The 27,154-nt window shown below is 44.9% G+C and overlaps 1 protein-coding gene across 2 annotated transcripts in view; it reads left to right on the top strand.

The window, feature by feature from the left end:
- Positions 1-1,496: 1,496 nt before the first annotated feature.
- EXOSC2 (exosome component 2) overlaps positions 1,497-27,154 on the top strand; it is an 85,166-nt gene continuing 59,508 nt past the window's right edge. The window contains exons 1-2 of one of the 2 annotated variants that reach the window (XM_077478160.1): positions 1,497-1,682; positions 15,038-15,139. In XM_077478160.1, the coding sequence (XP_077334286.1) occupies positions 1,561-1,682; positions 15,038-15,139 (224 nt within the window). In that variant the 5' untranslated portion in view covers positions 1,497-1,560. The remainder of the gene's footprint in view (positions 1,683-15,037; positions 15,140-27,154) is intronic. The other variant, XM_077478153.1, reaches the window with a different exon arrangement.

Raw genomic sequence — 27,154 nt, 5'->3', positions numbered from 1 at the left:
TGTCCATCCTTATCCCTGTGCTTCAATGTTCAGTGTCCTCATCCCTATCCGCAAGCTTCAATGTTCAGTGTCCTCATCCTTATCCCCATGCTTCGATGTTCAGTGTCCTCATCGAAGCAGGGGGATAAGGATGAGGACACTGAACATTGAAGCTCGCGGATAGGGATGAGGACACTGAACATTGAAGCAGGGGGATAGGGATGAGGACACTGAACATTGAAGCAGGGGGATAAGGATGAGGACACTGAACATCAATGTTCAGTGTCCTCATCCCTATCCCCCTGCTTCAATGTTCAGTGTCCTCATCCCTATCCGCGAGCTTCAATGTTCAGTGTCCTCATCCTTATCCCCCTGCTTCAATGTTCAGGGTCCTCATCCTTATCCCCGAGCTTCAATGTTCAGTGTCCTCATCCCTATCCCCCTGCTTCAATGTTCAGTGTCCTCATCCCTATCCGCGAGCTTCAATGTTCAGTGTCCTCATCCTTATCCCCCTGCTTCAATGTTCAGGGTCCTCATCCTTATCCCCGAGCTTCAATGTTCAGTGTCCTCATCCCTATCCCCCTGCTTCAATGTTCAGTGTCCTCATCCCTATCCGCGAGCTTCAATGTTCAGTGTCCTCATCCTTACCCCCCTGCTTCGATGAGGACACTGAACATTGAAGCTTGCGGATAGGGATGAGGACACTGAACATTGAAGCACAGGGATAAGGATGGACACTGAACATTGAAGCTCGGGGATAGGGATGAGGACACTGAACATTGAAGCAGGGGGATAGGGATGAGGACACTGAACATTGAAGCTCGGGGATAAGGATGAGGACACTGAACATTGAAGCAGGGGGATAGGGATGAGGACACTGAACATTGAAGCTCGGGGATAAGGATGAGGACACTGAACATTGAAGCTCGGGGATAAGGATGAGGACACTGAACATTGAAGCTCGGGGATAGGGATGAGGACACTGAACATTGAAGCATGGGGATAGGGATGAGGACACTGAACATTGAAGCATGTAGCTCAGGATAGGCACTACAAGTCCCAGCAATGCAAAACCTACTAGGTAACAAGGGAAGTATTAGTGTTGTAACGAACGGCCCAGTGTTTGTGTTGTGTGTAACTTCACTTCCGTAACATTATGTGATGGTTTCGCTGAACTGTATTGCCGAAACTATGTTGGAACGCACGGCGCAAGTGTTTGGAACGCATCGCGCATGCGCAGTACGCAACAACGTGGCCCGTGTTTGTGTTGTGTGTAACATCACTTCCGTAACATTATGTGATGGTTTCGCTGAACTGTATTGCCGAAACTATGTTGGAACGCACGGCGCGAGCGTTTGGAACGCATCGCGCATGCGCAGTACGCAACAACGTCACTTCCGCACCATCCTGTGATAGGCATCAAACTGTGACACTACACCGCTCACACTCACCTGTTTTTTTTTTACCCTTACCAAGTATGGCCGCCCGTCAAGCAATTTCTGCCACCTCCAACATGGCTGCGGGCGGATATCCGTCCTAGCCAAGATGGCGGCGCCCATGTCCTAAGAAACGTGTGAGAGAATGGCGGTGGATATCAGGTTGGCTGTGGCCCGGAAACGGGTGACTGAGGTGGTGACAGCGGAGAATGCCCCGCACCTGTTGGCCCCGGGGGACATCATCACCACAGACTCCAGCTTCATGAGGTGAGGGGGGGTGGGCGTGTCTGGGCTGACAGGAGGCCATAGAACAGATATAAGGGCAGACTATATAACATAAAGCACAGCATATACAGAAGAGTATATACAGCGTATACAGCCGAGTATATAACATACAGCGCAGCGTATACAGCCGAGTACATAACGTGCAGCGTTTATGGCCAAGTGCATAACACACAGCGAGGCGTATACAGCCGAGTATATAACACACAGCGCGGTGCACACAGCCGAGTACATAACGCGCGGCGCACACAGCCGAGTACATAACGCGCGGCGCACTCAGCCGAGTACATAACGCGCGGCGCACACAGCCGAGTACATAACGCGCGGCGCACACAGCCGAGTACATAACGCGCGGCGCACACAGCCGAGTACATAATGCGCGGCGCACACAGCCGAGTACATAACGCGCAGCGCAGCGCATACAGCCGAGTACATAACGTGCAGCGTATACGGCCAAGTGCATAACACACAGCGAGGCGTATACAGCCGAGTATATAACACACAGCGCGGCGCACACAGCCGAGTATATAACACACAGCGCGGTGCACACAGCCGAGTGCATAACGCGCGGCGCACACAGCCGAGTGCATAACGCGCGGCGCACACAGCCGAGTGCATAACGCGCGGCGCACACAGCCGAGTGCATAACGCGCGGCGCACACAGCCGAGTGCATAACGCGCGGCGCACACAGCCGAGTGCATAACGCGCGGCGCACACAGCCGAGTGCATAACGCGCGGCGCACACAGCCGAGTGCATAACGCGCGGCGCACACAGCCGAGTGCATAACGCGCGGCGCACACAGCCGAGTACATAACGCGCGGCGCACACAGCCGAGTACATAACGCGCAGCGCGGCGTATCCAGCCGAGTACATAACGCGTGGCGTATCCAGCCGAGTATATAACACACAGTGCGGCGTATCCAGCCGAGTATATAACACACAGTGTGGCGGATCCAGCCGAGTATATAACATGCAGCGCATACAGCCGAGTATATAACATGCAGCGCAGCGTATACAGCCGAGTATATAACATACAGCATATATAACGTAGATTAACCACTTGCCTACCGGGCACTTTTACCCCCTTCCTGCCCAGGCCAATTTTCCGCTTTCAGTGCTGTCGCACTTTGAATGACAATTTCGCAGTCATGCAACACTGTACCCAAACAACATTTTTATCATTTTTTGCGCACAAATAGAGCTTTCTTTTGGTGGTATTTAATAATCCTGGGGTTTTATATTTTGCTAAACAAAAAAAGTGTTTGGAAAAAAGTTTCATAGTTTATTATAAAATTTTGCAAACAGGTAATTTTTCTCCTTCATTGATATGCACTGATAGATGATACTGATGGGCACTAATAGGTGGCACTGGTAGGCATAGCTCCCAAAAGTCCCTGATTTGGAGCAATGTCCCTCATTTGTCCCTCATTTTGGTCTGATCTATATAAAATTCACTTTTTATCTATCAAAAAGTGTTTTCCAGCGCTAAACCTTTCATTTGATTTCTAAAATGCTGCATTTGTAAATTCCAAAAGCCAATATAAAGGAATAGTAGTGGTAAAAATAGCACTTGCGGAATTTAACAAATCTTGTAATTTTTGTACAATTCTCCTTTAACCGTTAGACACCCGCCGTCTGTCATATGATGGTCAGGCGGCATGGCTCTTGTTCTGGCAGTGTGTCATATGACGGCCCTCTATTTAAACAGGGAATGCGTGCGAGCCCCTGTTCCTTCGGTGGTGGCGTGTCACACAACGAAACACCGCTCGCCACCGAGGGGGGGGGGGGGGGGGGGGATGAACAGCCATTGGGCATGGCTGTTTACTACGTGTTCGACCGTGATGAAGTCATGGCCAGACATTGGTGATACCTCCCCACTTTGCACAGTGCTTGCTGCGGGTCCACGTCGGTGGCGGCATGTTCATGGGAGCACTGCTTGTCACCGACGCTGGTAAACAGCCATTGGCCGGTGGCTGTTTACTATGTGATCGGCTGTGATCCTTTCATAGCCGATCACTAAATGTCAACAAACCACGGCAACAAGATGTTACCTGGTTCTCCTCCTCACACACCGATCAGTGTGTGAGGTGGAAATTGCAGTAACATCTCGTTGCCACTTAGCGTACACCAACCACACTGATTGCACCCCCCCCCCAAAAATAAAGAGGATCTGCCACCACCCATAAAAGTAGCTGTCACAGGCGATCAGAGTACCGGAGTACCTGTGACCAGGCCATCAGAGTACCCGACTACCTATCTGCAGCCTATGCCTCATAGAATATGCGTTGGGGTGTTTGCTTTCCAAAATGGGGTAATTTTGTGGTTAATTCCACTGGGCTGTTGCTCCAGGACCTTCAAAAGTGTGATGCGTAGGAATGAGAATGAGATGTGTAATTTATGCTCCTAGAATGCCTGAAGGTACTACTTCAATGTTGGGCCTCTGTATGTGGCCAGGCTGTGTAAAAAGTCTCACACATGTGGTATTGCCATACTCGGGAAGAGTAGCAGAATGTATTTTGGGGTGTAATTTTTGCTATATGTGTTAGAAATAGGGGTGCAACGGATCAAAATCTCACGGATTGGATCGTTCCTCGCATCAGAGTCATGGATCGGATCATTTTTCGGATCAGCAAAAAAAAAAAAGACAAATCTTGTTATACACCCCACACTCCTGCACAGTAATGATAACGTGAGAAGGGGGCAAGTGGACATCTTGTTACACCCACCGGAGTTTTATATTTCACAGTTATTTTCAACACAAAATGGAGCTTATATGATTAAATACAGTATTTGTAAATCTGACGGACTGTTTAGATGTTATATTCTAAAAGCAGCAGAAAACCTGCTGCCCTTACATGGTTGCTAATGTGACAGAACACCTTTTGATTTTTACATTTATGTTAAGCAACCATGTAAGGTCAGCAAGTTTGATGCAGCTGTTAAAATTTAACATCTAAACAGTCCGTCAGATTTACAAGTACTGTATTTAAGCATATAAGCTCAGTTTTGTGTTGAAAATAAATGTGAAATATAAAACTCCGGTGGGTGTAACAAGATGTCCACTTGCCCCCTTCTCACGTTATCATTACTGTGCAGGAGTGTGGGGTGTACCAAGAGGGAAGCGACGAAACATCACTTCCTGACGAGACAGCGGCTGCCAAGGGGTGTACCAAGATGGCCGTCGCTCCGGAACTAGGTCAAAGCCACGGCCTTTCCAAAGCCACGCGATCAGGGAAGCGTTACGTGGATCATGTGGTGTGCTGATCCGAACGGGTTGATCGGATCACGGATTGGTGACGATCCATTGCACCCCTAGTTAGAAATATTTTCTAAATTGCCAACTTTGTGTAAAATAAATAAATAAATAAAATGCGGGTTTCATTTTTTTTTTTTTTTTTTTCACATTTTTCAAAAACGAATGGAAAAAAATTAACCGTTCAAAAGACTCCTTATGCCTCATAGATTATACATTGGGGTGTTGGGGTCCATTGTCCTGATGATCCAGGGCATTCAAAAGTGTGATAGGTAGGAATTAAAGTGGTTGTAAACCCTTAACCACTTCCCGACCAGCGCACGACGATGTACGTCGACAGAATGGCACGGGCAGGCATATTGGCGTACAGGTACGTCCAATATTCGATGCCGCCCTGCCATCAGGAGCGTGCCGCAACTAGTGACGCTGATCTCTGCTCCATGTGATTGGAGCAGAGATCAGTGTACACTAAATGAAAGCCCAACCCCCCCACAGTTAGTAACACACCCCTAGGAACACTTAACCCCTACACTGCCACCCACTGGTTAACCCTTTCACTGCCAGTGTCATTTACACAGGAATCACTGCATTTATATAGCAGTGATTACTGTATAAATGACAATGGTCCCAAAAATGTGTCAAAAATGTCCGATGGGTCCCCCACAATGTCGCAGTCACAATAAAAATCGCAGATCGCCGCCATTACTAGTAAAAAAAATTAAATAAAAAATTATTAATAAAAATGCTATAAAACTATCCCTATTTTGTAAACGCTATAACTTTTGCGCAAACCAATCAATAATTGCTTATTTTTTTTACCAAAAATATGTAGAAGAATACGTATCGGCCTAAACTGAGGGAAAAAAATGTTTTTTTATATATTTTTGGGGGATATTTATTATAACAAAAAGTAAAAAATAATGCGTTTTTTTTCAAAATTGTCGCTCTATTTTTGTTTATAGCGCAAAAAATAAAAACCGCAGGGGTGATCAAATACCACCAAAAGAAAGCTCTATTTGTGGGAAAAAAAGGACATCAATTTTGTTTGGGAGCCACGTCGCATGACTGCGCAATTGTCAGTTAAAGCGACGCAGTGCCGAATCGCAAAAAGTGGTCTGGTCTTTGACCAGCAAATTGGTCCGGTCTGAAAGTGGTTAAAAACCACTTTGACCTACAGGTAAGCCTAGATTAAGGCTTACCTGTAGGTCCAAGAAATATCTCCTAAACCTATATGGTTTAGGAGATATTTGCCCGAAGACAGGCACCGCTGTCTACGGCGCATGCGCCGTAGACAGCGGCGCACTGAGCGCGGCATTTCCAACAACGGAGCTGCTTGTGCGCATGCGCGGGAGTGACGTAATCGCGGCTCCGCCGAATGACAGCGGCGGAGCTGCGAGACCCCACCAAAAAGATGGATGCGCCGGACTACAGGGGACAGCGGTGACATCGCTGGCTCCTGTGTCAGGTAAGTGACACATAATGGACTACTATGCGATGCATAGTAGTCCATTATGCTTTGCCTTTGCAGGGAATGAAAGAGGAAGTAAACCCATCAGGGTTTACTTCCTCTTGAAATGTGTAATTTATGTTTATAGAATGCTTGAAGGTGCTACTTCAATATTGGGCCTTTGTATGTGGTCAGGCTGTGTAAAAGTCTCAGTGTGAAAGGGGTCTAAAAGTAGGGGAAAAAAAATCTACAGTGTGTGTACTTGGTAGACAACGATGATCACTGCATTTCATTTAAAAGAACATGCACCTGGAAATGAGTGGGTAGGTAGGGTGAATGATACATGGTGTGCTAATGAGGTCAGCTGATCAACTCCTTCCTGTGTCATGACCTACAGTCGGTCCAGGAAGTAAGGCAGAGGTAATGGAGAAGTGTTTAACTGCCTTAAAAAGAGCGATGTAAGCTTGTGCAGAAATTAATACAAAACTGTTTTTTTATTTTTTTTAAGACGTACATAGGGAAGATAGAATTTAGAAAAAACACAGTGCCTTTGCTAGAATTAGATTGCATGGGTATGAACACCAATGCAATCTGAATCCAGCGCAGCAAAAATAAAGGTGTCTGAACCTTTTTAGTGTGGATGCGGTGCAATTTGAGCTATACAAAATGACGGGCTCATATTGCATCTGAGAGTCGCATGTCATTTGCATAGGAATGTGGTGCAATTCCTGTGCTTATTACATGCAATGTGACCACAGCCTGAGTTTGCATTGTTTTGCCATTTTACATGTTCTGTGTTTGAAAATGTAACTTTTTTTTTGTGCATTAGTGTTTAGAAGTCAAATAAGAAAAATAAGTAAAATTTAATTTCTCAAGTCATCTTCCAGGACGGCACACCTGAGAGATGAGAGGCTCCTCCCTACAGGAAACACAATCAATCGACAGCTGTTTTAAGTCCCCACCCTTCCCCTTGATCCTCAGTTTTTGATTGTGTTTCTCCCTACACAGCGAAACTGTTTGTTTTTTTCCAAATGACCCGAAGCCTGGGGCTGGTGGTCTCCCCCTGGGAGCCGGACCACAAGCCTGGGAAGCCTCTGGGTCTGGTAGGATATTCTTGTCCTTCCTGGGGGGTTCCCCTATCTTTTCCTCAGGGCGGGCAGCAGAAATTGGAAGAGCCCCCCTGAGAGCTGAAGGACCCTGGGTACAGTGGTGTACCCAGAACTTCAGGGGCCATTATCCTGTCTCCCCCCTCCTTACCTGTACAGGTGGCTGTTCAGACGGGGGTGCTGGCCATCGGTTCTTTCCAGGGGGCTTGTCCCCGACTCCTGGGTCCCTGGTAGCTCGCGTGGGCTGCCGGAGAGGGCGTGGCAACAAGCACCCGCGTCATTTTCAAACTTCGGGAAAATGGCAGCGGCGTTCTTACCCAGGAGGGAAGGCTGAGAGTCAGTAGGAGCAGGCGCCCACATCCTCCTTTCTCTAGAGCGAGGAGGCACCAGTTTACTACGGTGGATGTCTGCCTTAACCACCTCAGATATGAAGATGGGAATGAGGAATGGAAGGCATTGCCCCCCCCCCCCCCCATGTATATAGACTGACTTCCCTATGGGGACAGCAGTTGGGGGGGGAGCACTTTGGCGGCTATCCTCCTTGCGTGTGGACCATAAGGATGGAAAAGCAAGCCCGCTGGCTGTGGCAAAAAGAGGAAGACGACAACGGTGAGTACTTTACTTTCCTTTTGCCGTGGGAATTTAGCTGCAAAATCCCCAATTCCAGCCAGAGGGTTCCTGGGCATTTGAGATCTCACCTGGGGTCTGGATTCAAATAGCCCTTAAGCTTCTGCTAAAAACACCAGCCGCAGCTCCCTCTTACATCAGAGAAGCTGTATGGTGGACAGGTGGTGCAGAGGAACGAGTGTGCCTAAACCACTTCAGATGAGAAAGAGGTAGGTAGGCCATTGCTCCCCCTTCCCCGTGTATATACTGACTGGTGCAGTGCAGAACCTGGGGTCGGGATACAAATAGCGCAGACGCCACTGCTAAAACCACCAGCCACAGCTCCCTCTTACAGCAGAGACACTGTGGTTATCGCAGCAGTAGGTTGCCAGCCTCTCCCTACATGCCCAGTTGTGGTACATTTAGTAGGGATGAATATAGCGTACAGAGGGGACCTGGTAGATACAAAGTTACTTACAGGCCAGGTATACCACTGAACAGGTTATTAATTGGGCAGTGGTTGGTGGATTCAGAAGCTCCCCTGGTCAGCAGGTGCACTAGGTTACCGGCCCTATTAGCCCAGCTGCTAGGAATCTGAAGTTGCTTCACAATGTTTAAAAGCTGACCTAACATTCAAGGATGGGCAGAGACCAAGCTACTGTGTGGCACAGTAGGGGTTCCCTTGTCACAGATCCTCCTTTTGGGGGTTGCCTACTATAGTTAACTTTCATAAGCTCCAACCTCCCACTCCACCTTTACACTGTGTTTATATTATAGTGTAGGAGGTAAGAAGAAACTTTTTTTTTTATTGGTTTGGGCTACAATCCACGCAGTGGCAGATCTAAAGGCGATTCACCATAGATCGCTCCCTACATCCTTTTAATTGAGGATTTTCTGTGCAAACCTATGCAAGAGCTACATAATTAATTGTTTGAAGCCTGCAAATAGCTATTTACCTCCCAGGCTAAACTGGTAACCACCTCTTCTAGAGAGGTCTTAAATTGGTCTCTAGGGCTGGGCTCATTGAGACTTTAGTTGCTAATCAGCACCACCTGGATATGTGCTGGCTAGCGTTTGCTCAGTCTATGGAGGTAAGGGTAGGACAACAACTACTACTAATAGTAGGGTGTCCAACCATTTTAGGATTTGTTCCTTCTCTGGTGGTGAAGGTTTAGTATCTACAGCCCAGGCTATGCCTATGAAATAAATTGCCTGTTGGTTATTTCATAAAGGGATAGACCATGACTCCTTATTGGCTGCACACCAGTAGACCTCAGTAGTGAAGGTTTGTGCTTGCTGGGATGTTTTTGTGGCACAGCAGAAATACACATTGAGATTTGTGACATCTCTGCTTATAAGGGCTATATTGCTGTACATCAGAAATGCACTGCACTGAAGCTTGTTTGCTGTCCTTTATATACTAAAGGTACTGCTTTGTTTGGCTACAGATCAGAAGAATACAACAGTGAAGGGGGTCTGTACTTTCTGGTTTTGTGTTGCACAGCAGAAATGCACATCATTTGAGTCTGGTGACATCTCTGCTCATAATGGTTATATTGCTGCACATCAGACATACACAAGATTGAGGTCTGTCTGTGGGGCTTTGTGTCCTGTTTTACTGCCTTGTTGGTTACTTAGCAGAAAGGCAGCAGTGAAGTCTGATGGTCCTGATTTGCAGGGCGCTGTGCTGATTCAGACAGTGCTATTAACAGCAATGGCTGCCGAGTTTAAACATGCGATTTGACATGTTGAGTCGCATGACAAATCATTTCAATATGGATGTGCTATCTCTATTCATAGTGTTTTATTGTTGCACATCAGATTTGTACAGCATTAAGGTCTGTGAGGTTTTGTGTCCTGTATTTACTGCCTTATCAGAAAGGCAGCAGTGAAAATTGATGGTTCGAATTTGTTGGGCTACATAGTAGAAATACAAATTGAACCCCTGCCAGGTGTAGTACATATACTGCCTTTGGTAATCCATGTAGCACCACAAAGTGGTGTTGTGCTGATTTTAGCCATGCGATTTGACATGTTGAGTCGCAAGGCCAAATCGCTTCAATATGCATGTGCTATCTCTATTCAGAATTGTTATATTGTTGCACATCAGACATATACAAGATTGAAGGTTGTCTGTCCTTTTATGTCTTGCATATTCTGCCTTATTGGCTGCATATCAGAAAGGACACAGCAGTGAAGGTTGCTTGTCTTTTTCTGATTTTGTTTTTGCTGCTCAGCTGAGAGACACATTGAGGATGGTGGCCTCTCTGCTCAGTATTGGTATATTACTACACATCAGACATACACAAAGATTGAATGTTTGTGTCCTGTATGTCCTATATTTACTGCCTTATCGTTTGTATATCAGGCTAAGCAGTGTTTCTCATGGATCTACCTTTCTGCATCTTAGGGATACACAGCAGGGGTTTGTTGGCTGCAATCCTCCAGGGAGTCACAGCATTGGGGACCCCTTACTGGTTCGACCTGAAAATTGCTATTTGTTTTTTTTTTTTTCCCTGCGACCTGTGTAATCTTGAGGTCTGTGGATCCAGGAATCAGGGACTGCTGGTGTCGCACAGACACAAATGGTACCCATTGGAAGCCATAGTATATGACTTCTCATGCGTCTTGCAGTCCCAAGTCGCAGGTTGGGTCGCACGGGTGTGGGAACCCTAAACTTATCTGTCCCTTCTGATTGAGGTTTTGCTACACAGCAGGAATACTCATCATGGCGTTATTGTTTTATTTTGCAGCAGACCAGAAAGATTGCAGCTGTAAAGGCTGTCTGTCTTTTTCCTCAGTGTCTGCTTTTATGTTGTTGCACAGCAGAAATACTCAAGATTGAAGCTTGCTGGTGCTTTCTGTTTCAGAAAAACACAATGCTGCAGGTTGCTCGTGTCCTTTCTCAGTGTTGGTTCTATCTGAACTACACTACAGAAGTGCATGACAGAAAGGATTGTCTTGTGTTCCATATTTTTCCCTGTGGCATAGCAGAAATGCACAACACGGGAGTTGGTGTTCATATTAATCTTATAACTGTGGTGGTTTGTCAGAAATACACAACATAGAAGTTTGGGTCTTTCTGTCTTTATAGCCTTGTTTTGCTGTACATAGGTAAAGCACAACAGTAAAGGGGGTTCCTGTCCTTTCCGTATTTATATATCAGTTATGACCTAGCTAGCTGCACTAAAGAAATACGCAGCATTTAGGGTTTGCTTGAGTCTTAATGTTTTTACGTCTTGGCAGCACATCAGAAAACCAGACTATGAGGACTGTTTGTCTACGTTGAGGTTCAGATTTGGGTCTCTTCCCATATTTGATATATTGGTTTAGCTAGTCACACTCAGGCACACAACATTGTTGTCTATGCTTGTGTCCTTTCTGTCTAAATCTATTGTGCCGTGCCCACAATCTATGATCATTTTATTTGTGATATTAATAATGCATGTATCACCTTTTGTATTTCAGCCTTCTTTTCCATGGAGGGGCCAGGAGTTCGGGCTGCAGCTGCCACATGTCAGAAAACCTTGACCACTTGCATTCAGGGATGCCAGAACCATTTCCTAGGGTTGAAGCCCTGTAGGGTTATGGGACACTGGAGGAAGGGGATAATGAATCGCCCTGTTTAGTAAGAACTTGGAGAGTTCTGTTCAGAGGAGTATTAGGGCCTGAGGATGAAGTATAAAGATGTATACCCGATCGAATAGGTTTCGGCTTGGTGCATGGCCTTCATTTTGCCCTTTTAGCAAAACTAGACATAGCAATATGGGTAGTCTACTCCTGCTAGGGACTTTAATCTCCTGAAGAAGGCTCTCAGGCGTAAGTAAGGACATAGATTGGGCATGCCTTAAACCCAGGGTTCAAGCTTCTGTTAATCTATTTCCCTTGAGTAGGCTTCCCTTTAGTCTTTTGCTGACATAAAGATAAAAAGGAAGCAGTTTTATTTCCCTCAACAGGATAGTGTTAAGACAGGCCCTCTTATTGATTAATGTAGTGTCCTTGTCTTACACAGGTCTCTTATTTATCTTTTTAGTGGTTCTAAGTAGCACCTACAGGCATAATAGGCCATGGTTGTTAGATGTGTGAGATAGGCAACATTGCTAACCTACAAGTTTAACATGTTTTCTGATTCCATTTTTAAGAGCCCATTTCACCTAGATACTGCATCTGAAGCGGAAAAGGCAGGAACATCTGTGGAGCAGACCTGCAGATCAGCCGCATGATCCAGCTAACATGCCTTCATCAAGCGTATGGAGTGGAGGTAAAGCTCACTGCAGAGCCAAGGTTCGCCAAGAGGGTTTTGCAGTGGCCCCACCCTAAGGTAGGCCTGAGGTACTTGTTTATCCTCTCAGGTGTGCCGTCCTGGAAGATGACTTGAGAAAAGTACCAGTTACTTACCGGTAACTGTCTTTCTGGGAAATCTTCCAGGACGGCAGGCCTACTTCCCGCCCGTTGGAGGAGGGAAAATTCTAGAACACTAGAAGGTGAGTACCTATGAGGAATGATTTCCCTTGTGAACCTGGTTCAGGAGTTACTTCTCTACAAACTGAGGATCAAGGGGAAGGGTGGGGACTTAAAACAGCTGTCGATTGATTGTGTTTCCTGTAGGGAGGAGCCTCTCATCTCTCAGGTGTGCCGTCCTGGAAGATTTCCCAGAAAGACAGTTACCGGTAAGTAACTGGTACTTTTAGCTGACTTTTAGTTTGTTGGCTGCTGTCCACTTGAGGGGCAATATGATACACGAAAAAATAAATACACACACACACACACACACACACACACACACACACACACACACACACACACACACACACACACACACACACACACACACACACACACACACACACTATCTCACACAAGTGAGTAAACCCATCACATTTTGGTAAATGCCTCATTTATCTGCATATAACACGCACTTTTCCCGATGAAAATAGGGGGCAAATCACGGGTGCGTGTTCTACGCTGATAGTGTACCAAGGAGGGGGACGAGCACCGCCGGAATTCCCAGAGCCATCATCTCCTGTTTATTTGCTTCTCACGTCACACACACAGTCCCGCCTCTGCCAGCGGCATTGGACCAGTGTTATATCACAGGAGCTGGTCCATTTCCGATGGCGGAGGAGGGACTGTGTATGTGACTGCTGACTGAGAGCCACGTAAACAGGAAATTACGGCTCAGTGATTTCCTGCGCTTCATTGATGAGAGATGGTGAGGCTGCAGATGGGCATTAATCAGGCCCCCCCGAAACTTCCCTATTAAATTGAAGATGCGTGTTATACGCTGATAAATATGGTATTTTATTATATCTTTTCATGTGACAAGACTGAAAAAAACTACTTTACTACAATGTAAAGTAGTGAGTGTACAGGTTGTATAACAGTGTAAATTTGCTGTCCCCTCAAAATAACTCAACACACAGCCATTAATGTCTAAACCTCTGGCAACAAAAGTGAATACACCCCCAAATGAAAATGTCCAAATTGGGCCCAATTAGCCATTTTCCCTCCCCGGTGTCATGTGGCTTGTTAGTGTTACAAGGTGTGAATGGGGAACAGGTGTGTTAAATTTGGTGTTATCGCTCTGTCTCTCAAACTGGTCACTGGAAGTTCAACATGGCACTTCATGGCAAAGATCTCTCTGAGAATCTGAATTTTTTTTTATTTTGCTCTATATAAAATGGCCTAGGCTATAAGAAGATTGCCAAGACCCTGAAACTGAGCTGCAGCATGGTGGCCAAGACCATACAACCATATTAGGAAATGGATGTATGAGTGCTACCAGCATTGCTGCAGAGATGAAAGGGGTGGGGGGAAGAGGTTAGCCTGTCAGTGCTCAGACCATATGCCGAACGCTGCATGAAATTGGTCTTCATGGCTGTCTTCCCAGAAGGAAGCCTCATCTAAAGGTGATGCACAAAAAAAGCCTGCAAACAGTTTGAAGACAAGCAGACTAAGGACATGGATATTTGGAACCATGTACTGTGGTCTGATGAGCCCAAGATACATTTATTTGTTTCAGATGGTGTGAAGCGTGTGTGGCGGCAACCTGGTGAGGAGTACAAAGACAAGTGTGTCTTGCCTACAGTCAAGCATGGTGGTGGGAGTGTCATGGTCTGGGGCTGCATGAGTGCTGCCGGCACTGGGGAGCTACAGTTAATTGCGGGAACCATGAATGCCAACATGTACTGTGACATATTGAAGCAGGGCATGAGCCCCTCCTTTCGGAGACTGGGCCGCAGGGCAGTATTCCAACGTAATGACCACTGCCTTGCTAAAGAAGCTGAGGTTAAAAGCGATGGACTGTGGCCAAGCATGTCTTCAGACCTAAGCCCTATTGAGAATCTGTGGGGCATCCTCAAATGGAAGGTGGAGGAGCTCAAGGTCTCTAACATCCACCAGGTCTTTGATGTCGTCATGGAGGAGTGGAAGAGGACTCCAGTGGCAACCTATGAAGCTCTGGTGAATTCCATGCCCAAGAGGGTTAAGGCAGTGCTGGAAAATAATGGTGGCCACACAAAATATTGACACTTTAGGCCCAATTTGGACATTTTCACTTGGGGGTGTACTTGCTCACTTTTAGACATTAGCAGTTTAGACATTAATGGCTGTGTGTTGAGTTATTTTGAGGGGACGGCAAATTTACACTGTTATACAAGCTGTACACTCACTACTGTACATTGTAGCAAAGTGTCATTTCTTCAGTGCTATTACATAAAAAGATAGAATACAATATTTACAAATATGTGAGGGGTGTGCTGCTTGTGAGATATTGTATGTGTGTGTGTGTGTGTGTGTGTGTAATAGCTATATTAGATATATATAATATATACTTACATACATATACTTTTTTTTTACTAACATATAATTTCTTTTATAGCAGATTTAAGTTTTTTGTTTGTTTAATTGAAGTCTATTTTTTCCAGAGGTCATGGAACCTACATGGAAGAGGACAAGCTGTTGGCGTCAGTGGCTGGTGTGGTAGAGAAAGTAAACAAACTCATTTGTGTTCGACCTCCAAGGACCCGGTAAGTGCTTTAAAACCACTTGCAAAAACACACAAGAGGGCACAACTCTATGTGCATTTCCATCACACAGTTTATTAAATTCCAAATAACCCATGGATACCCACAAACGTAAAAGGTCACAACAGGCTTGTAACTGATATGCTTCAGTCTTGGGCAGTAAGTCCTACCATGATAACATCAGATGGAAAAGCTAATGTGCTTTGTGAGTTGTGCTCCCTTCCTCAGTGCTAAATCCAACCAGTGTCATGTCAGCTCTTAAAGTGGTTGTAAACCCCTTTAGCACATTTTTACAAGCACAAGCACTGTTCTGTATAACATGCTTTAAGGGAACAGGATTCCTTTTTATTTTTATTTTTTTATTTTTTTTGCGTGTTAACAAATGCTTTAACCTCTTCACTACTGGACACTTTTACCCCCGTCCCAGGCCAATTTTCAGTTTTCAGCGCTGTCGCACTTTGACAATTTCGTGGTCATGCAGCGCTGTACCCAAACTAAATTTTTATTTGGTGGTATTTATTCACCACTGGGTTAGACAGAAAATGTTGAAAAAAGAAAAATGTTTTTCTTTGTTTCTGTTATGAAGAACAATTATTTGCAAAATTTCATAAGTTTAGGCCTAAATGTATTCTGCTACATTTATTTGGTGAAAATAACCAAAATAAGTGTATCATATTAGTCTGTAGGAAAGTTTGAGTCCACAAACTATAATATATATATTTCTCAAAATCGATCAGTCCTGATGAATGAATGAAATACTTGTATAGCGCACAATGTGAACTGAATCGCCTCTAGGCGCTGATATGCTGACAGTTTCATTTCTTGAGGCCCAAAAGTGCCAGGACAATACAAATATCCCCCAAATTACCCCTTTTTGGGTAGTCCAATGTAATTTGTATGAGGCATGGCAAGTTTTTTTGGAGTTGTAACTACTTGTCACAATTTTTAGGAAATGTAGAAAATATAGAAAAAAAGTAATTATTTTCTTGCATACTGTCACCAGTGCAGTACATCACATCGTATAACGGGTGGTGATCATGGACATTGACTAGTGACAGTACCCAAAAAAATAAATAAAAAAATCCAGTTTGTTTTTTGTTTCTTTACACACTGGGGCCCAAGATATATGTTACAATAGTAACATTGTACTACTCTGGGGATGTGATCAGGGATTTCCCTTAACATCTTTCAGGACAGCACCTTGAGAGAGTGGTCCACCCACTTGTCAGGAAACACAGGCTCCTTCCCACTTATCACCAGTTTTCGTGTTTTCTCCGGAGGGAAAACATGGGGTGTTAGGAGCTGTCAAGGTGCTGTCCTGAGAGGCAAGGCTCCCTACGCCACAATTTTTTACTTGCCTCAGAGAGCCGGTTCCTCCTATCTCCACAGGCTGATGTAGTGCCTGGTGGATAGGTTCCTTCTCCCTCGTCGGTGCTTGGGGAGAGCCGAGACTTCTCCAGGGACACTGCTCCTAGGCGGTGGCAGATGGCATGCAAACGTTCTAGTCCGATCACGTTTTTTTTTTCCCCGGATGCCGCCGCCGCCATCTTGGGAAGGGCAGTCGGAGGTGCTGCTTCCACCGGACGTGAGGTAACCGGAAGAGGGCGGCATCCTACAAGCAGGTGCAGGATGTCATTTCCTACAGAAAGTGCAGAGGGAGGGGTAGGGAGGAGGGAGGAGTAGGTCTGGTGCCTGTATTACCGGTTCCGGAACCATCGTTTTTTCCACAAGCATCACGCTGCTGCCTCAGCATGGACTCGGGAACCGCAGCAAGTGGGGACAAGCCCCGGAAAGGCCCAGGTAAGGAGCAGACTGGATGTTTTACTGTGGGGTCTCTCTCTAGCTCTCTTCTCCCTAGTTCTTAGTGGGGTTTGAGTGTGTTTTCCCCCTGGTGGTGGGGGCCTGTCGGGGGCACATGAGTCTGGACTCTCACTGTGCACCTGTGGTGAGCATCTTGAATGGTTTCAGGCTGACTCAAAAGGATGGTTTGTCTTTTTCCTTTTTTCCTTTATGGCAGGTCAAGAGCTCTGACCCAGGGTTTAAAAAGAAATATCCTTCGTGCAAAACGAAGTTACCTAAAGGCTGGAAAAATACTTTGTCAAGAATGCATTGACTCTTTGGTGATGGAAGAAGCTTCTTCCCCATGCAGCGATCTGATCGCATCTGTTAAAAAGGAATTGGATGCTTCCATTCAATCATTTAAATCCGTACTTACAAATCCATCCTCAAGTCAGCCTACTACCTCGCAATCCTCACAAGGCTCACTCTTAGTCCCGGCAGTGGAAGCAGAAGTGGGTCCTCTGAACCAGGAAGGGCTTTCCCCCTCACTTTCTAATGAAGAATCAGATGAGAATGAGGACGAGCTGGAGAATATGCCTTCCAAATACAAGTTGTCTTTGGACCAAGTAGATGGCCTCTTGAGGGCAATTTATGCTACTTTGGGCCTAGAGGAAGAGTGTAAAGAATGGCCTTTGCCTGACAGGATGTATGCAGGACTCAGCGAACCCAAAATGCGTACCTTTCCAGTCCACACAGTAATTTCGGAGACAATCAAGAAAGAATGGACTGATCCTGAAAGAAAACCTTTCTTCTCAGGAGAAGGTTCCCTTTTGATGAAGACCCAGGAATAAGGTTCCAAACGGAAAACAAGTACATTCTCTGCATGATGGCCCAAGGTTACAGAATATAATTTTCGGTTCTCCCCCCAGAAAGGTACAAACCTACCAAGAGATGCAGCAAAGGCCCTAGCTATGATGAACCTGTTAAAGGATAAGATAAATCAGGGGGTTGTGACTCAGGTTCCACAGGAGGAGCATTATCAGGGATTCGATTCCCATACATTCCTAATAAAATTTGAGATGCCTATCTGCATATCCCTATAGTCCCTCAGTTTAAAGTGGTTGTATACCCGCTAATGTTTTTTTTTTATTTTTAAATTTATTTTTTATTTTTTGCCACCTGCAAAGGAAAAGGCATAATGAGTTAGTATGCATCGCATACTAGCTCATTATGAAATACTTACCTTAGAACGAGGCCCCGACATCTGGCCCGATCCACGCCGAGGGAGCTGACATGCTCCCTCTGCGTTTCTTCCAGGTATCGCGGCTCCGGCGCTGTGAGTGGCCGGAGCCGTGATATCGTCACTCCCGCAGCGACACATACCGAGGGGAATATCCTGTAGGTAAAAGTAAAAAAAATGACTATACAACCACTTTAAGAAATTCCTAAGGATGGCGATAAACGTGGGGAACAAGGTTCTGCACCTACAATTCAAGGCCCTCCCCTTCTGACTTTTTTCTGCCCCGTGAATATTTACAAAGGTGATGGCAGAAGATTGCTGTAATTCCGTACCTGGACGACCTGCTCTTCTTTGCCCCTTCCAGGGAGAAATTGTTAGAGGACCTCGTAAAAGCCTGCAGTCATCTAGAAGCCTTGGGTTGGATCGTAAATGTGCAAAAATCTAATTTCAATCCAGCCCAAGAAGTGCAATTTCTGGGGTATCAAATCAGTTCAGTGGAACAGAGAGTTTTTCTCCCAGAAGAGAAAAAGTTCAAAGTCCAAAATGTCGTGGCCTCCCTACAGACAAATCAAGAATTCAGTCAGACGAGTCATGTCAGCCCTAGGAACCCTAGCCTCAACCATGCCAGCCATTCAATGGGTAAGGTTACATTTCAGACCTCTTCAGCGTTTCCTCCTGCGAGCTTGGAATCACAGGACAGAATCTCTGGAGGCAAAGGTAAAAATCCCCATCAAAGTCAAAGATCGCTTTTGTGGTGGAGAAATCAGGAAAATCTGTCAAAAGGCCTGCTGTGGTCTTTCCCAATAGAAAGTGTTACCGACGGATGCCAGTGTGTGGGGATGGGGGGCACACCTGGGTCAGAAACTTCACACAAGGAGTTTGGTCCCAGTCGGAGGCAAAAAGGTCCTCAAATTGGAGGGAACTAAGGGCAGTCCCCTTAGCATTGGATGCCTTCTCTCCAATCCTTCAAGGTTTCCATGTCCAGGTTCTTTCAGACAACGCCACTACCTTAGCCTACCTGAATAAGCAAGGGGGCACAAGAAGCAAAACCTTTCAGTTACTGGCATTAATGATCCTAGGATGGGTGGAAAATCTTTTGCTGTCCTCATCAGCAGTCTACCTCAAAGGCACTGTAAATGTAGTGGTAGGTTTTCTGAGCAGAAGGCTGAATCAAGAGGCCGAATGGAGCTTGAATCCAGATATTTTTGCAATGATCGCCAGGGCCTGGGGCCAGCCACAAGTAGGCATCTCCCGATTTTCTTCTTCATTCACAGAAACAACAGTTCCCAGGGGATAGATGTGTTAATACAGCCTTGGAACTTTCATCTGAGTTATGCCTTTCCCCCGTTTCAACTAATCCCATTAGTATTGAAAAAAATACAGAGGGAGAATGTGGCAGTAATTCTAATTACTCCATTTTGGCCAAAAAGAGCATGGTTTACCACCATTCTGCAGATGGCAGTCAAACCATCTTGGCAGCTTCCTCCCCAGCAAGACTTTCTTCTACACATCTGGAAGTGGCCAGTCTAAGACACACCGCTTGGTATCTGAGGAGCAGTTGTTAAGAAACAAAGGTCTGTAACTACCTTACTTTCCAGTAGAAAAACAGTAACCAGAAAAATGTATGCTAAATATTGGAAAGTCTACAACTCCTGGTGTCATTTGACAAATGGAACGGTAGAAAATTTGGTGTCAATTTTAGAATTCCTTTAAAATGGTGCAGACAAAGGTTTGTCGGTCACCACGCTTAAAATGCTAGTAGCCGCATTGGGAGTCTTCCTGGAAAGACTAATCTCTTCTGAGCCCATAATAACGAGATTTTTCAAGGCGCTTACTAGATCCAGACCAGCTCCAGCTAAGCACTTTCCCAATTGGGATCTATCAGTGTTCCTACAAGCCCTCACAAAGGAAACTTTTGAGCCACTACAAGCAATTTCGCTGAGGAATCTGACTTTATTTTTGGTTGCAATAACATCGGCAAGGAGAATTAGTGAGCTGCACGTCCTATTGATTAAAAAACCCTTTTTATCCATCTTCACTGATAAGATTATACTCAAAACCGATCTGGGGTTTTTGCCAACATTTTGCTCAAACCATTCAGGGGAGAAAGAAAGCCAATTTCACAATATGGATGTAAGAAGGACTGTATTACATTATCTCATAGTACTTTTGGTCTTCAAACGCTTTGTTTATAATTTTTTCTGTAAAAAAAGGACCACCAAGCATCAAAGGGATGAATAGCTAGATGGCTTAAATCCACTATTCTGGCAGCCTACACTCAGTTGGGGCTATCTCCCGCGCTGGGAATTAAAGCACATTCAACCAGGTCTCAGGCTACTACATGGGCAGAAATAGCTGGTGCCACCACAGATCAAATTTATGTGGCTTTGTGGTCAAGTTACGTAACTTTTGTCCGTCATTACAGATCATACCTTCTGTCAGCAAGCGAGCAGGCTTTTGGCAGAAAGGTCTTGCAAGCTGTGGTAAGTCTTTTATCCTCTCAAGCAATCCTGTATAAAAAAATAAAATAAAAATCAAGTTAGACTTAATGATAACTTGTTTTCCAAGAAAAAATAGAGAATGTGTGTGATTTTAATGAGGCGTGGATATGTGTATAATTTATCTAGGATACCTAAAATAGGTTAGCTGTCACTGTCCCTGTGAGGGGAGATCTAAGTAACCATAATTATTTGCTGAATGATCAATCCAATAAATTAAATTGATGAATAAAGGATAATATATAATGTATCATAATACATGGATCGTGCAGAAAAAAGCATAATAGTATTTTTTTTTTTTTTTTGTATGGTTAGTATTTTATTTTCTAATAGTAGTAATCATATTGGCATATTTAGTATTCATATCGGATAGAGATAATTTGGTACAAGCAATCACAGTTGGTAAGTTAAATGAACATACAGATCAAGTGAAAATGATCCTGATAAATGTAGATATTAAAAACAGTCAATGAAATTCATGATTTTTGGGAAAGCTTGACTTGGCATCCCTGAGTGTGGACTTGACGTGTTTCATGAAGTTTAAAGCCAATCATCAGGAGTAGGATGCATGAATATTGGCTAAAGAATAGAATAAATGGATAAATAGGTCAATAAAGTCTCTGGTAGTGTGTCATGCTTTCAAAAAGAGGGCAGGATTTGAAGATTTATATATTACCAGTGGCAGAGCCCAAATAGCCCAGTAGTCCCCATCTTGAAGTAGGTAGGGTGGTGGTCTCGAATGCGATGTCTCCCCTGGGATTGATGCAGCAACAACTCCCCCCCCCGGATCCCCGCCAATACCAGGCACTGGTTTGGTATGAATCTTGAGGGGGAACGCCACGCCAAATTGTAAATAAAAAACCGGCATGGGCTCCCCCTCCAAGAGCATTCCAGGCCCTTGGTTCACTACTCTAAAGCTGGGTTCACACATGTGCGTTTTGAACTGAAGCTCAGTATTCACAGCTAATTGAAAAAGTAGTTGTTCAGTGTTTAAGGTCAGTTTTTGATCAGATCAGGTTTACATCTGGATCAGGTCATAATTTTATCCTTTTCACCACTGAATGACATATGCGACTCAGAAGCGTTCCCATAGACGTCAATGGACCTGAATTCGCACCCGAGTCAGACTGCACTGTTTAGAAAACTGGCTGGACTTTTTATTTTTTTTTATTTTCACTGAATCCACACTCGGGCTGCACTAGACTTAGGTGAACAGGCACAATAGAAAGCAATGTACTTGCATTTGTCATGCGAATTGAATGCGGTTCAAAACATATCCAATTGGCATATGTGTGAAACTAGCCTAAGTCCCCTTTACACACATGTGGATCCATTTTCATGGACTCCACTTGCTCAGCAGGGATCGATACGTTGATTCCCGTTGAGCCGTTCACTGTGCAGAGACAGAACTGTCAGATCTTTTTCGGAAGAAAATGGACCGCCTGTCTGTTTTTCGTCCAATCTGATCCGCCAGACGGATGGAAAATAGGGTTTCCATCCATCCGCATTTAGCGGAGCAGATCGGATGTCAGCTGACTTTTTTACTTAATTTAATGAGGAATTGTTAACGTGAACCTTAAAGAGGAAGTAAACCCTTTCAAACCACTTTGACCTACAGGTAAGCCTAGATTAAGGCTTACCTGTAGGTCCAAGCAATATCTCCTAAACCTATATGGTTTAGGAGATATTTGCCCGAAAATGGGCACCGCTGTCTACGGCGCATGCGCCGTAGACAGCGGCGCGCAGGCGCACTAAATGCGGCAAGTCCAAGAATGGATTTGCCTAATTTGTCCACTCCCGTGCGCATGCGCGGGAGTGACGTCATCGCGGCTTCGCCGAATGACAGCGGCGGAGCTGCGAGACGCGACTCCCGTGCGCATGCGCGGGAGTGACGTCATCGCGGCTTCGCCGCTGTGATTCGTCGGAGCTGCGAGACGCCACCAGCAAGATGGATGCGGCGGACTACAGGGGACAGCGGCGACTTCGCTGGCTCCTGTGTCAGGTAAGTGACACATAATGAGCTACTATGCGATGCATAGTAGTCCATTATGCTTTACCTTTGCAGGGAAAAAAAGAGGAAGTAAACCCATCAGGGTTTACTTCCTCTTTAAGTTCCATATTCCCCTCCTTCCTCCTCCTTGCCGCTGACATCCGTTGCTACATGGAGCGTCTGTTCAGGTCCGCCTGAAAAAACTGACAGGCTGCTAAACGGTCTGCATGTGTGAAAGAGCCCTAAGGCCCCTTTCACACCTGCAGACCATTGAGATCTGCCTGTAAGTTTTTCAGGTGGATCTGAACGGGAGCTCCATGTACCTCTCTGGAGTGTCGGATGTCAGCGGAGACATGTCCTCTGACGTCCGATCAGCCCCGATCCGATCCTCTCCGCTAGAACCAGACGGATGCAAACCCTATTTTTCATCCGTGTGGATCGGATCGGATGAAAACGAACAGGCGGTCCGTAATCGTCCGATCCCCCATAGAGGAGAGCCGGCCTCGGACAGGTTCGTCCCTGCACAGAGTCCAGAGGCATTCTTGTCATCCGCCGGCTCAGCGGGGATCAACGGAGCAATCCCCACTGAGCTATTTACGTGCTCAATGCGTACAGCCCCGTGTGAAAGTGGGTGTTTTAACTGGGAGTCGGACATGCCACGTCATAAAGGTTGGAGGGAAATCATAAATTATGCATAGTAGTACTAAAGGCTGAGACTTTTTTGCATGGTTCTAATAATTTTTAAATATAATGCACAATACTGGTAAATGTTTACTGTACATTTACTTGTAATGCCTTAACCACTTGAGTGCAGGAAGGTTTTACCCCCCCTCATGACCAGAGCATCTTTTGCTAGTCAGCACTGCGCTGCTTTAATTGGCAATTGCGTGGTCTTGTAGCATTGTTGATCACCTCTGGAATTTTAATTTTTTATTAAATAAATGCAAAAAGACACAATTTTATTTTTTCTACTTTGTTATAAAACATATCTAGTAAAATGAAATGTCCTCATGAATTTTGGGCAAAATGTATTCTGCTGTCTTTGGTAAAAAAAAAAAAGTGTATATTGGTTTGTGTGAAAGTTAAACCGTCTACAAACTATGGTGTAAATGTTTGAAATTGTAACCACTTGACCTCTGGAGGATTTACCCCCATTCGCGACCAGGCCATTTTTTGTGATACGGCACTGTTACTTTAACTGACAATTGTGTGGTCGTGTGTAAGGAGGAGAGGTTTTGTAGTTCTTAGGAGATAGCTTGGACAGCAGATATCCGTTCAGTGCACAGGAAGTTACAAGGACACAAGACATATCGGGATATGCAAATATTGTTCTGTACTTGCGGAATATACAGCCACCACATCTAAGGCCTGGTAAGCTGTAGTATGTTAAATTTTGTATTATATTCAGATGTGCTTTAAACACTACAGTAAAAATGTAAAATTTGCACAAATTAAAAAAAATCGCTCTGGTTTCCCTTTAAAGAAGGAAGTTTGCATGCTTGTTGGTGGAGCCCCTGTCCACAACAGCTGTCTCCCCTCTACAATAATTAGTTTTCTAGCAGAAGATTTTTACAGAGCTGCCGAGAAGCACAGCTTGACTCTCTGTAATGCACTGTGCACATTCACAGGCCATTTACAAAAGCAGCCAGTGTGTCAGAGGTTTAGTACAGTTTTTAGCTAAATGACTGAGATTATGTAATGGTTTTGTGCATCAAGACTGAGGACTGACCTTCCTGTTCCGGAGATTTAGCAGACAGCACACTAGGTGCGTTTTTAGAGAAAACTGTTTTGTCAAAGATTTTGATTAGATTGCTTTTGGGAACTGTGGTCTGAAAGCAAAATTGGCTTTTTATTTTATTTTTTTTGTTGAATGAGGAACTGTTAAAGTTAACCTAAAGTTCAATTTTCCCCTTCTCCCTCCTCCTCGCCGCTGGATAGGTATAGTTGATGATAAAAGTGCCTTGTACAGATCCTGAACATGGGCTATCAGGAGAAAGGGACGTGAAAAGACAGCCACCTTTTACCTGGAGCATTACCTGGCCAGCAGCAAAGTGGTCCAAAAAAATAAAAATACAAGTGAGCTTTTGCACTTATGTAAACTGCTTACCTGTTTCAGCAAGCAGCCAGAACTCCCACTTGATTCACACAATCATAAATGTTTTATGAATAAATTAAACTACCTACCTAGCTATATTTTTTTTCATAACGCCCACGGTCACATCGGGCCGTTTTGACATGTGAATCGACATGTCAATTTGCCGGGAACAGCACCACCCGAATCGGTGCGATGTTGACTTGGCGGTGCTGCACCGAGTCCCAAAAGTCCTTTCTGTACTACTTTTGGCGGCTTCGGGGTGATTTGAATAGACATCTGTGCATGAACCCGCACGGATGTCTGTCAAATCACCCCCGAAGTCGGACTGCATTGACGGTTTGAAATCATGCGAGTTTACCTGAACGATTTCAAACCCACTCTCGATGTGAATGTGGACTTGGTGGCATCCATGCTTGGCGTCTCTTTCGTGCACTCCTTGGCTACTTTAAGTACACCTGTTAAATTTCTTGGTAACACAAATTGCTAATCAACCAATCACATGGCAGCAATTTAATGCATTTAGGCATCTAGATGTGGTAGAGAGGACTTGAAGTTTAAACCGAGCAACAGAATGGGGAAGAAAGGGGATTTATAGTGGCTTTCAACGTGGCATGATTGTTGGGGCCAGATGGGCTGGTCTAAGTATTTTAATTACTAACAAAGGGATCTACTTGGATTTTCACGCACCGCCATCTCTGGGTTATACAGAGAATGGTCCTAAAAGAGAAAATATCCAGTGAGCAGCAGCTGTGTGGAACGAAATTGCCTTGTTGTCAGAGGAGAATGGGTAGACTAGTACGAGATGATGGGCAACAGTGACTCAAATGACTTGTTACAACCAAGGTATGCAGAATACCATCTCTGAACGCACAACCCATCAAACCGTGAAGCAGATATAGCATCAGAAGACAACACTAGGTGCCACTCCTGTCAGCTAAGAACAGGAAACTGAGGCTACAAATTTGGACAATAGAAAATTGATAAGGCCCCTTTCACACGGATGGCTGTTCTGCTGCAATTTGTTCTGTGAAATTCAAGACTCTAGGCACTGCGATCAGCTGCATTTGTACAGTGCGATTACCTGCGTTTACGTGCGGTAGTCATTCCCATAGCAACCCTTTTTTTATTTTATTTTTTATTTTTTTGGTCCCTTGAATCTACCATGATGCATTTCAGTCCCCTGCATTTCAAACCATCTATTTCCTGTCTTTGTTTACTGGCTGAATGTGTGTTAGAGTTTTGCAGTGAGAGGAGTGTTCTGTGTATTGTGCTGAGATTGTTCAAGATGAATGCATGTATGGGTAGTTTGATCCGCAAGTGAAAGAGTGCACTGCGGTTATGTGCAGATAGCTGCGCTAAATCGCTCCTGGACACAGTCAATTCTATTTTTTCTATCCGCACCAAACCGCAGGTAACTAAATCGCAGCTAAACGCAGTGTGTGAATGGGGCCATAGGAAAGCATTGTGTGCTTTTAGCTGCAGTAGAAAACTATAAGATCCACAGCTAAAAGCACAATTCTATCCGCCCGTGTGAAAGGTGCCTAAAACGGGGCCTGATGAGTCTCGATTTCAGCTGCGACATTCAGATGGTAGCATGAGAATTTTGTGTAAACATGAAATTGTTGATCCATCCTGCCTTGTATCACCGGTTCAGGGTGGTGGTGGTGTAATGATGTTGGGGATATATTCTTGGCACTCTTTGGGCCCCTTAATACCACTTGCATTGTTTAGATGCCACGGCCTACCTGGAAATTGTTGCTGACCATGTCCATCCCTTTAGGACTACAGTACACAATCTTCTGATGGCTCCTTCCCGCAGGATAATGCACCATGTCACAAAGCTCAAATCATCTCACCACTGTTTTTTTTGAACAGGACAATGAGATCACTGTACTCCAATGACCTCCACAGTCACCGGATCTCAATCCAATAGAGCACCTTTTGGGATGTGGTGGAAGGGGATATTCGCATCATAGATGTGCAGCCAACAAAACTGCAGCAACTGTATGATGATATCGTGTCATTATGGACCAAAATATCTATGGAATGTTTCCAACATCTTGTTGAATCTATGCCATGAAGAATGAAGGCAGTTCTGAAAGCAAAAGCAGGTCCAACCCGGTACTAGCAAGGTGTACTTAATAAAGTGGCCGCTGAGTGTATATGGGATCTGTGTACACTAGTGGAAGAGAACTTACTAATGCACATTTTATGTTTATTTAAAAAAAAAAAAGTGTTTTGGTATACTGTATATGAAAAGCACTATGGGATTGTTCTGTATACAGGCGGTCCCCAGATTACAAACTTCCGACTTAAAAACGGAGGTAGACAACAGGAAGTGAGAGGAAATCTACTCCTAGGAAGGGAAATTCATTCCTGTAAGAGTTCTTATGGGAAAAATGTACACCTACTAATG

Source organism: Lithobates pipiens, unplaced genomic scaffold (assembly GCF_037356315.1).
Source record: "Lithobates pipiens isolate NorthernLeopardFrog02 unplaced genomic scaffold, aLitPip1_a1.2 Scaffold_1, whole genome shotgun sequence".
Classification (NCBI taxonomy): Eukaryota; Metazoa; Chordata; class Amphibia; order Anura; family Ranidae; genus Lithobates; species Lithobates pipiens.
This window is presented reverse-complemented; position numbering and strand designations above follow the sequence as displayed.